Genomic DNA, 12,783 nt, shown 5'->3' on the forward strand with positions numbered 1-12,783 from the left:
TCACCACTCTCTGCCGTTGTAGAATAACAAAGACTGTAATGATGAATGAAATGTTAGAATTGTAAATATTTTCATAGTAAATAATCAAAATCCTTTTTACTACTTTCACTTTTAGCTTTGGGAGAACCAAAATGCAAAAAGTCACCTATGGTGACTAGAAATATGCAAAGAAGAACGCAATGATAATTAGAATGTACACCACAGTAAGACTAAAGCCATGGAAATAATTGCTCTTTCCATCAATAGTCACATAGTTGAGAATGATCACTGCAAAGAAAATGGCAACCAAATCGAGTTGTGGGAATGTTAAACTGAACACTTTTGTGAAATCATCTTGGAAAATAATTACGCTGAATATAACAAGTGCAGGTACTTGAATTAAAGCAGTTTGAATACCTGCAACGTTGCCAATTTCCAAAGACAGCGTGACATTGTTTTGCAAAGCAAACTACAAGAAATAACGTTACAAAAAATTCATGAAACACTTTCACGCCTTACCTTAATGGCACTGACAATTTCAGAAATATTCGGAACGACAGCAAACACGGTGAGGCCGGCAAATTCTAAAGGAATTTTAAGCTCATGAAATGCTGGTTCCATAGATTTTGTCATACATTCTGCCACAAACGCGAACGCCACTGTAGCAACAAGTAAAATAATGACACACAACCATCTGGGCCATTCGGCTGCTCCATGTCCTCCATGGCCCTTGTTTTTTCCTTTCTCTGAATCTTCGTCATCCATTTTTGGAGGTCGTAGATAGTACTTGTTGTGTGTCTAGAATATTGTGTTAATGAAACATAATTGTCATAGTAATGGGACCCCTTACCTTCAACGCAAATATCAAACCAACCAAATAAGCAAGAGGTAGAATGGCTGCGGTTGTAAGCGCCAAAGGTTTTACTTTGTGGAGATATATTGGATCCTTAGTAAAATCTCTTTCCACATAAAAACAATTCTGGCATGCCAATGAATAGAGAGGGCTAGTACCATTGTTTGTTGAGTTGCGTCGAGCATCTACTCGTGGCCTTGGAAATCCAGTAAAGTGGCTGGTGGAGTTGTTTGTATTATTTTGGAATATTGCTGTGTCCATACACTGTACACAGCTTAATTCATAGTCTGAAAGCATAAATAACGTAGATATCATTTTAGCCATAATTAATGAATGCGAAAACTTACTTCCATAAATTGTGTAAAAAAGAGATGGAACAAAACATCCAACAACGGCAACCAGCAGCAATAAGGCAGAGGTTCCAGCAGCATGTCTGTTAAAGTATTGAACTTGATGTTTAAATCCACCAGCAATCATACTTAAACCAGGTATTAATAATGTATCTGCTAAAAAACTTCCAGTTACTGCTTGTACAATGACAGTAGATAATCCTTTCCACAAAGTTGCAAAATACAAGATAATCTCTACCACTGAACCAAAAGATGCATTCAGAAAAGCTCCAACAACATAATTACTCTGAGCAGATATTGAGCTCACAGCCTTGCTGATGTAGTAGCTAAGAGGAACAACAGCTAAAATACAAGAAATGAAGATACCAATACCATACTCTTCAACAAACTCATCTCCAAAAGCAAATCCTAGAATTATACTCAATGGTACAAAAGGTAGCATATTAATGAGTATAACGTTTGCACCAAATAAAGAGTATTTGTAGTAATAAAGGTTAAAAGCCTGATAGGTACAAACTATTATATCACTCTCGACATTGGGAGGAAATTGATGGCTAACATGAAGCTCCAAAAAACTCTTGAATAATAATTTGATTCCTTGATATTGAACTTTGGAAATTGGAATTCCAAATACTGTGAGCCAAGCAAGTAGACAGCACCAAGCATGAGCAATCACTAACATTGGTGCCAATATAACACACCAAATGATCATTGCAACAATCTTTACAAATCTGTTTTCCTTCTTTCGGAGGTTATAGTAATTAATATCTGTAGATTGTGAATTATCGTCTGCATTTCCAGCTAAAATAGAAGTGTTCTCGTTTGGGTTATTTGAGTTAATGACATGATCTTCAGCAATTATCCGTTCTACGTATTGTCCAAATGGATAAAAGAAATAAAAGGCAAATTCAAAACACTTTTTGCCATAACTAATACAAAATATGCTCAAAAAGCATAAAATTCCAACGAAAATATACACCAGAAACAGCCACCATCCAAAAAGAATTGAGTAGAGAATATTTCCAAAACCCAACATTCTATTTCTCTCAGGGTTTTTAACTTGCTCTGGTTTAAGGCCCGTTACTGGCTCATAAAGTGATTTTACCTTTTCACTTCTTTCTGCGATATCTCTTTTCGACACGTGACCTGTAAATAAAAAGTCATAACCAGAAAACGATCAATTTCACCAAAATTTGACACACAACTTCTAAATAACTGTTAAACCTACCAGCAAAAGGCATAATACCGAACATTGAATTCAATACAGCTTTTTTTGTTTCCAGTTCATTTTCCTCTTCTGGGATCATTATATCGGACATGGCATCCGCTTGTTCGTGTTCATCAATTCTCACGTGTTTTCTTCTTCTTATCCCACTTGAAGTGTTGCTGGTAAGAGCATGTTGTATCATATCCTCCGTCATTTCTTCACTGCCCCGACTGGCTCTATTTCTAGCATCTTGACCAAAGTCTTGAAAGGCTCCATGATGATCGGAAGAGGAAACAATTTGAGGCTCTTCTTGTTGGTACCCACTACTTTGATACGGGGAATAATGTTCCGACATGAAGTGTTGTAAGTGTTGTTGTTGTTGTCTGTGTGGATTGGTGTGAGAAGAGGAATTGTTGTTTTGGGACATTTTTTCTTCTCTTGAAAATCATCTAGATTTTTTGAAGATTCGAGTAACAACCTTTCTTCAATAGTAAAACCACTAATGAATCGTCCTTTATTGTAATGAGGCAATAGTAAGGCTGTTCTCTCATCATGATGTTTTACTTTTGTTGAAGGTGAAACAAAAAAATGAAACAAAGCTTGTTAGAAGGTTTGAATGCAGAAGGTAGCTTTCTTCAAACTGGTGATGATGTTCCAACAACGACTTCATCATCAGCACGGAAAAAACAAATCGGAGCATATAATCCTCAATTATTATCATCAAATCAAGACAGTACCACTGAACCCATCAATGATGAAGTGGTCGATCAAGAAATTGCAAGCATGAGCGAAGACCAAAGTAAAAGACAATTAGAGTGGATGTATGATAAAAATTTCGAAAATAATAATGAGGCCTCATTGGAGGAGTATCTAGTAGGAAACAAAACTTTGGATAAATTAGTGAAAGGAGGAGATTTTGTGGAAGAGGATTACCGAACAGTTCAAGAGCAGCACATGCCTGGTGCTCTCTTTGTTCATCATGAAGCAAAACATCATGGTGACGATACTATTGATGATCCTTTAGCGAGGATGAAACAGCAAAGTCTGGCTAGAATGAAAATGCTTTTGCAGAACCCTGAGTTGTTGCAAAAAGAATTGGACAAACGAAAGAAAGAAAAGAAAAAACAAGAAAAGAAGGAGAGAAAAGAGAAAAGGAAGGAAAAAAAGAAGGAAAAGAAAGAAAAATCAAAACAAGAAAAGAAAAAAGAAAAGAAAAAGAGAAAAGATGATAGTGACAGCAGTTACACCAGTTATTCAAGTGAGGAAGAGGTTAAACCCAAAGAAAAAAAGAAAAAGAAAGAAAATTCTGAGGAGCAAAAACCAAAATCCACGACACTGAGCACTCAAGCATCAAGCTCTATTGACACAACCTCTAAGGCAACAAACGACAGCAATGTCACACGTCAACAAAATCTAAACTATGAGAAACACCAGTACAAAGAACGTTATTACGGCAATAGAGAGTACAATAGAGACTATAGATATCAAAATAATCAATATAATAATGATCGAAGACTAGGACATGAACGAGGAATTTATCGAGATGAACCCATTTCAGAAGAAGAAACAAAGAAAAAACTTGAACAAATGATGAAAGATGGTCAACAAAGAGAACAGCAGAAAGAATTTAACAAAATTAAGAGCTTAAAAGAAAAAGAAGAGGCTTTAACCTCTATGCCTCAATCAAGTGCTCAATCGAATTTCTTACAAAAAACTCGAAGTGATGCTTATTTGAATTCCAACCTTAAGAAATCTAATAGATAGTGGAATATTCTCACCTTTCATTATCTGCAAGAATCAAATCTGATGCTATTTCAGCAATCATGACAACTGGTGCTTGAGTGTTTCCTCTCACAATTGATGGCATGACAGAAGCATCGACAATTCTCAGATTTTGCACACCAAACACTCGCAATCGTTCGTCAACCACTCCTTGCTCACTACTATTACTCATCCTACAAGTGCCTGTTGGATGATAAATTAGATCTACATTGTCCAGTGCATATCTAATTAAATGGTGTCTCTTCTCTTCTTCTGAATTGGAAGAGTTGAGGTTTTGAATGAGCTTCTTTACCTTAATAGTAGGTTCTAATATCACTTTTTCTCGCCTCAATTCTTCAGAAACTAATAAACAAAGCCTAACGGCCTCTGCAAGAGTGTTTTGATCATGCTCATGGCCCAGAAAGTTGCTATCAATGATTGGATAATCAAAAGGGTTGCTGCTCTTAAGGCTTACTGTACCTCTACTTTTTGGCTGTAGCAGTAAAGGAATAAATGTGTAACCATGCTGATGCAACGCAAAATTACCGCTTTCATATGCTACTGTTGGTGTACCATGAATTTGAATGTCATGCGAGTCACAATGATGATTGTCATAACATTTTTGATGCACCAAATCCCATTTGGAAGGACTATATCGTAACACTCGATCATGCTCACATTTCTTGGTTTTTAATAGAGTGTTTAGTTCTACTCCATTGGTTGTCAATTTTCCCTTCTTTTGAAACAGTAAATTAAAAATTTCAATGAATGGATTGGAAAGTATTGAGGAAATCAAGCTCTCAAAACTCGTTGTTAAATAGAATGGAATATAAGTAGCAACATGATCTTGTAAATGGCGACCAACATTAGGATTATTATAAATCACAGAAATGTTGTGCATTTTAAGCTGATTTTCATCACCAATACCTGAAAGCATTAACAATTGAGGAGTGTTAATAGATCCTCCGGATAGGATGACCTCCTTCCGTGCTTTCTTGACAATATACTTCTTCATTCGTTCATCAAAATATTCGACTCCAATAGCTCGAGTTCCATTAAATAAAATTCGAGTGACATGCGCTTGTGTCCTCACAAATAAATTTTCTCTCCTCAAAACTTGTTCAGTAAGGAAAGCATCTACTACACTGAAACGCTTTCCATTATAAATATTGACTTGAGTGTTTCCAACTGCTCCCAAATGCACCTCATTGTATGGTGCATCGGTTTCTTGATGGGTATGATGTGGGTTATTGAAATCGTCAATTATTGGAATCGAGAGAATTTTGCTGAAAGCTTTCACAATTGGCTTAATAACTGACACAATCTCATTTTCATTGTGGCTCTTAACAATCCATTCACCCTCCCTTCCGTGGTATTCATTAGAAAATTGTTGAGCATCTCCCATTTGACGCTGTGACTTTTTGAAATATTTCAACACATTTTCAAAGTTCCAAATTTTGCTTTTACCATCCCATTCACACTCATTCCACGAATCATAATCCTGAGGACTGCCTCTCATGTAAATCATTGCGTTTGTTGATGAGCAACCACCAAGTATTTTACCTCGTGGCCAATACATTTTCCGCAAGATATGCCCTTCATTAATTTTCGACTCGGAATCCAAAGTAAAATATTGCCAATCCAACGAACTCCAAAACGTAAAAGCATAGAGAAAGGAAAAATGTGCAAGTGGTGTATTATCTGATTTTCCTGCTTCCAATAATAGTACAGTAGAAGATGATTGGTTATTCAATAATAATTCTTCTCGGGAATATGAAAGACGATTAGCAAGTACCGAGCCAGCAGATCCACTCCCGACCACAATGTAATCAAATTCTTCAAAATCCAATCCTAATGAAAATCGTTGATGCTGTGCTTGCAGACGATCTTTGAAAAGATGTTCGGAATAGAGCCACGAAGCAATCAGCAGACACAAAATTGCCAACCAACACGAACATATTTTGAAAAAGCTGAACCCCATCCCAAGAAGCATTTTTTGAGCGAATACTGATCCTTCATCCATATTGTTTGGATTTCCAAATCTGGAAATCGAAAAGTTGGTTGTCAGAGTCCTCCCTCAACGACGTTTCAAAGACCCGAAATTTAACAAATTTCTAAATTGATTGTTTACAAAAAATGTCTCAACGCAACTCTTCTCGACAACCATCATCGGCCGAGAAGGAATGGCTTCTCGTAGGTCATCAATGGATATCACCCCTATGGTATGAAACCATTTGGTCCATCATTGAAGGAGTTCTCACCTTGATTCTCTATCCTTTGTGTTTGTTTGTTGGTTTGGCTAGTTTTGTGTTTTATCACTTGTTCAAGAAGAAAGGAAAAGAATTATTTAAATTTAATGCCAATCCCTACCATGGATATGACACTATTTTCTTGAATGGAGCTTCGAGTGGAATTGGAAAGAGCATAGCTTTGGAGTTGGCCAGAAATTTCGCAAAGAGAAAGAATCAAAAGAAATTTACATTGGTGATTTCTGGAAGAAAGCAACAAGCTCTCGAAGAAGTGAGACAACAATGTCTTGATATTATCAAGAAGGAATCAAATCATCCTGAAGAGGATTATGAAATTCTTATTCGATTATGCGACGTGACAGATGCCGAGAAAGTCAAAGAGTATCTTTCTGAATTTGACTTTGATTTGGTGATTGCTAATGCTGGAGTGACCATCTTTCAAATGTTGGATGAAAAAAGAAGTATACCTCGTTGGAAAAGCTTAAAGTCGATTTCAAGTGTTGGGACACAAACATGACAGGTTGTACAAATGTTGTTTTTCCAGCATTGGAAAAGATGATGGAACAAAACGAAAAAGGAAATAGCAAACGACGACACATTGTTTTAACAAGCTCAGGAACAGGCTATTTCCCCGAGTTGGGGTTGTATCCAATTGCAAAAGCAGCCTTGATCAATATGGGCCGATTCCTCCGAGCCAAGCTTGATAACAGTCATACTCATAACAATATTCGAGTTTCTGTTTTCGTTCCTGGTAAGTAATATTACACAAGAGGATCTGTTGTGCAGAGAGAGCGAATTGTTTTCTTGATATGTTTTAATATTAGGCTGGGTGTCTACCAATATGGCAGACAAATTCCCTCAAAAGGGTGCTCAAGTAGGTATGATTTCTTCTGAAGAAGCTGCACGATTGGCATGCTCTGGCATTGAACATGATTTGGAGATTATTGACATTTGTGGATTTTGGGGTGTCGTGCTAAGAGTATTGTTGAAATTCCCTTACACCTTGGGTTCACCATTGATTCGAATGATGGTTTAACAACTCACATCATTGAAGATAATTTTGATGAAACGAACTGTCATCATGATGTCACTCACTTATTAAAAACATGTTGACCCTAATATCCCCCGCCAGTCATAGGATTGTTTTTCTGTAAATGAATGCAGCAACGCCAAAAAAATCATCATGATGGAGCAACGACCTAGAATAATCCATAAGGGTAGCTCGAGAGAGGAGGTTCTTGAGGCTGTACAACAAGATGGTTTTTCACTTCGACAGGCCTCCAGTGATTATCAAAATGATTACGAGATTGTTTTTAAGGCAATTTCTCAACAACCACTGGCCCTGCAATACGCATCCGAGTTGATGAGAAACCACCGAACGATTGTAATGCTTGCAGTGAAGTGTAACAATGAAGCTTTTCAATTCGCTAGCCAGGACTTGAGAAACGATCCTGGAATTATTTTGAATGCAGTGAAAGGGTATTCATTAACGTTGAGCCATGTGTCCGACGAACAACTGTTACGAGATGAGGAATTCATGATGAGAGTTGTGAAGGAAAATCCTCTTGCTCTTGCTTGCGTTCCTGATGCATTAAGGGATAATCCAAAATTTATGCAACACGCAATTACTCGATATGATGCTAGCTTGTTATATGCCTCGGACCGATTGAAACACAACAAAGATGTTGTTTTACAGGCAGTAACACATAACCCTTGTAATCTACGATATGCAGCAGACAATCTGAGGCAAGATCACCAGGTTGTCCTTACCGCTTTGAAGCAATACGAAGGATCACTACTATATGCATCCGATTCGTTAAAGAAGGATCGACAATTTATGCGCCAAGCTGTTACGGTCAATGATTGCTCTCTAAAGTATGCTGACAATGAGCTCAAGAGCGATCCTAACTTTATTTTGGAAATGATCAAGATTAACTGCAATTCATTACAATTTGCGTGCAAAGATTTAATGACAAATAGAGAGTTTGCGTTGCTGGCAGTCAGAGAGAATGGGGCATGCCTTCAACATGTGGCAGATTTCCTGAAGAATGATAGAGAAGTTGTAGAAGCTGCAGTTCAACAAGACGGTTGTAGCTTGCAATATGCCTCCGAAGAAATGACTGCCAACTATGAAGTAGTTCTGAAAGCCATAGCAGAGGATCCTTGTGCAATGCAATTTGCTCACGAAGCCTTAAACAAGATCGCACTTTTATTAAGATGGCTGTAGAAGAGGATGGTCGTTGTCTTCAATTTGTTCCTGAGGAATTTAAGAATGACCTTAAAGTGGTGAAAAAGGCAGTACTCAACAATGGAATTGCTTTACAATATGCTTCATCAATATTGAGAAAAAATCCTGAAATTGTCAAGCTGGCAGTGAAGGAGGACCAGTTTGCATTAGAGTTTGCCGACGATGAACTCAGGCAAAATGAAGGCTTTACCAATGAAATCAAAGTAGAGAGTATTTATTGATGTCAAATACATATTTAGCCTGTACTTTGAATTGAGCAAGCACTGAACCTCGAATTGAGTGTCAATTTAATTCTATATATATTTGCATATAACAACAAGCACGAGCTGCAATGCAACAAAGAGAATCATTGACGATAATGAGCCTCTCATACATGAGCCAGAATCAATAATTTTGTTAGTGATGAAAGAACCAAAAGGTTGGGAGTCTCCAAAAACTATCACACTACAACCACTGCAATTATTCTTATTGCGAGAATACCACTGGTAAATATCGATAGCATCAGCTATAAAGGCGTGATATTTTCCGCTTTGTATCATTGGAAATATTTCATCATAACTCGCAGCCATTTTCACCAGTTGTGCTTGTTTAAGGTTTTCAGCAGCCCATTTGTCATGAATCGTTTCTGGAGATACGACAATGGTCATGCCAGGTTTGTTCAAGTCATCCACAGTTTTGAATGAGGTGGAATTGTCTCTTCCTGACCTTAACACACTTTGAAAACTCTTCCCGTAGGCGCAATTGAATTTCACTTGTGCTTTTCTTTCATCATTCCAACTAACACACGAAGTGACAATGTCACAAACCCCTGTGTCAACTTGCGTTTTCAAAGTGCTGAAAAAACCCTTAGCCATACTTGTAGGTTTGAAATTGGCTGTAAAATTCGAAAATTGATAGTGTTCTTTGATGGCTCGAGCGATCATCTCTCCACTTTTCATGTAAATCTCTTTCCATGGAGTGGAGGACTCCATGTCAAAGCAAATATTAATGTAATTTCTAGAAATGTTGATGAAGGGTGGATATTGAGGAGACCCGACACATTCAGGAACTGGGAATAGTATTCCTCTTTCTTCCAAGTAATTTGTCCATTCTTTCGTGACAACATATGAGGATGTGGCTGCATCTAAAGCATCTGCAAAGGATTTTGGAATACCAACAAAATTACTCTGGCAAGAAACTTGTAACATCAAGAACCAAATAATAGAACTGATAATGAGCAAGTGAACGAGAGGTTGTTGAGTTATCCTTGCTCTTACAAATTGTTGAAGCAATGATGATTCTGACATTACCAATGACAAGAGATTTTTTTTGAGTTTGTTGTTTTGTTTTTTTCCTTCTCGTACTCCAACTACAGAGATATCTTCTTTCATTGAGGGAAACTGATAGGTGGTGAAGTCGCTTCAAAGATAATGAGATACATCTCTACAAAAAAGTACGTAAAACTGAGAGTCACAGGACAAGAAGATGTTCAACGCTAATTCTCAAGGAGAGTTTGGAATAACTCCAACACTCCGGCTCGATCAAAAGGCCGCTTCAAGAAAACGCACAAAAATAATCCAAAAAAAATGGGAGCAAGCTCTTTCTCGCAAGGATCGACGGTCGTTCAAAAGAATATCGGAAATACTCGGGTAGCATTCTATGCATCAACGTGGCTTGTATTGGTGATAGGTCTTTCGTTTATCAATAAGGGAGTATTTAAATGGACGGGGTTCAAGTATCCAGTGTTGTTATCAACGGTTCATATGGTGGTGAATTGGATATTGTCCGTGCTGGTATGGAAGAGAATAGGAACGAGTAGTACTTCTGAAGAATCATCATCAACTGAAAAATCGAAAAACAGTGGACGATTGATCATGTATTTTTCATTGTTGTTTGTGTTGAATATTGCCTTCGGAAACATGAGTGTGAAAGTAAGTGTTTGGTATCGAGACTTGAAATTACTTAGCTGTCTTTCTCAAACTTTGATAATGTTCCAAATTTACATTCGAACAGGCAGTGAATTTATTATTGAGTCAGGTGTTTAGGTCCTCAATGCCAATATTTATCATGATTTCGTCTATTATTTTGAAAGTCGGAAATAGACCATCATTGAATGTCATTTTGACAGTTTTGCCAATAATTGTTGGAGTTTATTTAACATGTCAACAAGGTAATTCTGCACAAGCAGCAAAGAAGGCAGACCAAGAGGATGTAATTAATTGGAAATCACTCATCATTCTCCTCACAGGAAATATCATGTGTGCTCTCAAAACCACCCTTACCAACAAGTATTTGAATCAATATCAATTACATCCAATTTATTTATTGAGCCAATTATCTATGTGGAGTTCATTTGGAATGTTTGCATTGGCATGTATGCTTGGAGAAGTGAGTGATCTCTTTTACAACAATTGGAGCATTCTTTACAACGTGAACACCATCGCATTCGTGCTTACAAGCGCATTTGTTGCATTTTTATTGAATCTATTTAATTTCTTGGCTAACTCCTCGACTAGCCCTCTTACCATGGGAATTTTGGGTCTCGTCCATCAAATCATGACTGTTTATTTGAGCACAATTGTTTTTGATACTCCACTCACCTCAACAAACATTATTGGTATTTGTTTGGCAATGGTTGGAAGTGCTCTCTATACTTTTGTCAAGTATAAGGAACAATTTAAACCAAAGGCACCATAGTGGTGAGTTTATATTGTAGTCCATCTTTTTTGTAAATAGTATTTATTAACCATGGTGGCACTTTTGATTCCAATAAATTAATTTTAAAAAATGGCTTTCACTCTAAAAGTATGTTTTCTTCAGTGCTTCGGATCACAGCTGAAGATATGATTTCAATGAATTATTAAATAATTGGATAATGATATATCATCATTTCAATTTCAATGTTGGTTAATTTTCATCAATCTCCGATGTTCCAATAATTTCAAACAATTTCTTCTTTTCCAAATGATACCTTCCTATACATCCAGATTCGATATTTTCCACCAGCCATTGTAGTGATAACAGCAGTGTGTTTATTATTTTGTATAGTGTTGAGCTTGCTTACGGCATCAGAAGATGTTTCCAAACATTTACCTGCTCTTTCCGAAACTGGAATTTATCCTCCAACAAAATATATATTTACAGCATGTTTAGTTCTGCCATCATTGTGTTTATTGATTGCCTCTTTTTTACAATACTTTACGATGAAAGAAAAATTATTATCCATTGAACATCAACGTCACACTACTGTTTATTGTGGAGGATATTTCAGAATGAGTTGGTTGAGTGTGGCTTCATGCATATTTTCTCTAATTGCAGGTATTTGCTTACTTGGATTGGCAATTGTTCCAATTAAGAAGGGAGAAATTGTTAACATTCTTAAAAGCAACACGACATCGTTATCATTGGACTCGGATTTTCATGATCTATGGAGCTATGAAAATAGAGCAGCGGTTGCTATTCCAATTTTTACAAGATTACAAAACAGTCAGTTATCGATATCACTGCCTAATAGTATTTCTCAAAATGCTGATTCGTCAGCTGAAATGACAATTGATGCCATCACTGTTGTTCATTTGACGTTCACTTTTCTATTTATGACTACCACATTTATTCACATGATTTTATCAACGATTTTGCATGTGGTACGTTTCACCTTGGATCTTACGAAACAATAATTTACTGACACAATGACTTTAAATTTCACAAGATGTACGACAAGAAAATTTCTGCCAATAAGAGAAAACTCCATCCATGGATTATTGTCAAAATTTGTTGCATTGTTTCCTTCCTTTTAATGTGGCCGACAAGCTCCATCATTATAGGACTTTTTATTTCAATATTTTGTGACATGCCTCAAATTCTCGCAGGAAAATGTGGTCTCTATCACATTGTTGAACTGTTTTTAGGAGCATTGATTCAATATGGAATTGTCTCTTCCATTCTAGTGTTCATGCTCACCTACACACATGATCTCAAAGACACTACGTTATCCATTGGTGTAAATACTCCAAGCTCAGACATTAATGCTCGCCTCAATGGTCTATCTCTCGAAAGAGATTTTGAATTGGATGATGATGATTTAGAAGATGGTCATCATCATGATGGTGATGTTGAAGCAACGTTAAAGATGCAGGATGAGGACGAAGAGAAATAAA

General features: G+C 36.9%; 8 protein-coding genes across 8 annotated transcripts; 5 read left to right on the forward strand and 3 right to left on the reverse strand.

Annotated features, from left to right (window-relative positions):
• Positions 1-154: 154 nt before the first annotated feature.
• Positions 155-2,816, reverse strand: C9374_004618 (uncharacterized protein; the record flags this gene model as incomplete). Its single annotated transcript, XM_044694277.1, has 5 exons — positions 155-448; positions 499-777; positions 830-1,119; positions 1,180-2,328; positions 2,411-2,816. The coding sequence occupies 5 exons, from the start codon at positions 2,814-2,816 to the stop codon at positions 155-157; spliced, it is 2,418 nt and encodes an 805-aa protein (XP_044548960.1).
• A 161-nt stretch (positions 2,817-2,977) lies between these two features.
• Positions 2,978-4,153, forward strand: C9374_004619 (uncharacterized protein; the record flags this gene model as incomplete). The annotated part of the gene is made up of 1 exon (XM_044694278.1): positions 2,978-4,153. One exon carries the CDS (start codon positions 2,978-2,980, stop codon positions 4,151-4,153), a length of 1,176 nt encoding a protein of 391 aa, XP_044548961.1.
• A 10-nt stretch (positions 4,154-4,163) lies between these two features.
• C9374_004620 (uncharacterized protein) lies at positions 4,164-6,143 on the reverse strand (the record flags this gene model as incomplete). The annotated part of the gene is made up of 1 exon (XM_044694280.1): positions 4,164-6,143. The coding sequence occupies one exon, from the start codon at positions 6,141-6,143 to the stop codon at positions 4,164-4,166; it is 1,980 nt and encodes a 659-aa protein (XP_044548962.1).
• Positions 6,144-6,286: 143 nt separating this feature from the next.
• C9374_004621 (uncharacterized protein) lies at positions 6,287-7,435 on the forward strand (the record flags this gene model as incomplete). The annotated part of the gene is made up of 3 exons (XM_044694281.1): positions 6,287-6,808; positions 6,859-7,150; positions 7,224-7,435. The coding sequence occupies 3 exons, from the start codon at positions 6,287-6,289 to the stop codon at positions 7,433-7,435; spliced, it is 1,026 nt and encodes a 341-aa protein (XP_044548963.1).
• A 150-nt stretch (positions 7,436-7,585) lies between these two features.
• On the forward strand, positions 7,586-8,626 carry C9374_004622 (uncharacterized protein; the record flags this gene model as incomplete). The annotated part of the gene is made up of 1 exon (XM_044694282.1): positions 7,586-8,626. One exon carries the CDS (start codon positions 7,586-7,588, stop codon positions 8,624-8,626), a length of 1,041 nt encoding a protein of 346 aa, XP_044548964.1.
• A 314-nt stretch (positions 8,627-8,940) lies between these two features.
• On the reverse strand, positions 8,941-10,017 carry C9374_004623 (uncharacterized protein; the record flags this gene model as incomplete). Its single annotated transcript, XM_044694283.1, has 1 exon — positions 8,941-10,017. One exon carries the CDS (start codon positions 10,015-10,017, stop codon positions 8,941-8,943), a length of 1,077 nt encoding a protein of 358 aa, XP_044548965.1.
• Positions 10,018-10,212: 195 nt separating this feature from the next.
• Positions 10,213-11,323, forward strand: C9374_004624 (uncharacterized protein; the record flags this gene model as incomplete). Its single annotated transcript, XM_044694284.1, has 2 exons — positions 10,213-10,557; positions 10,640-11,323. The coding sequence occupies 2 exons, from the start codon at positions 10,213-10,215 to the stop codon at positions 11,321-11,323; spliced, it is 1,029 nt and encodes a 342-aa protein (XP_044548966.1).
• Positions 11,324-11,413: 90 nt separating this feature from the next.
• C9374_004625 (uncharacterized protein) lies at positions 11,414-12,782 on the forward strand (the record flags this gene model as incomplete). The annotated part of the gene is made up of 3 exons (XM_044694285.1): positions 11,414-11,431; positions 11,614-12,270; positions 12,336-12,782. The coding sequence occupies 3 exons, from the start codon at positions 11,414-11,416 to the stop codon at positions 12,780-12,782; spliced, it is 1,122 nt and encodes a 373-aa protein (XP_044548967.1).
• Position 12,783: the final 1 nt, after the last annotated feature.

Source organism: Naegleria lovaniensis (assembly GCF_003324165.1).
Source record: "Naegleria lovaniensis strain ATCC 30569 chromosome Unknown tig021, whole genome shotgun sequence".
In the NCBI taxonomy this organism is placed as follows: domain Eukaryota; phylum Heterolobosea; class Eutetramitea; order Acrasida; family Naegleriidae; genus Naegleria; species Naegleria lovaniensis.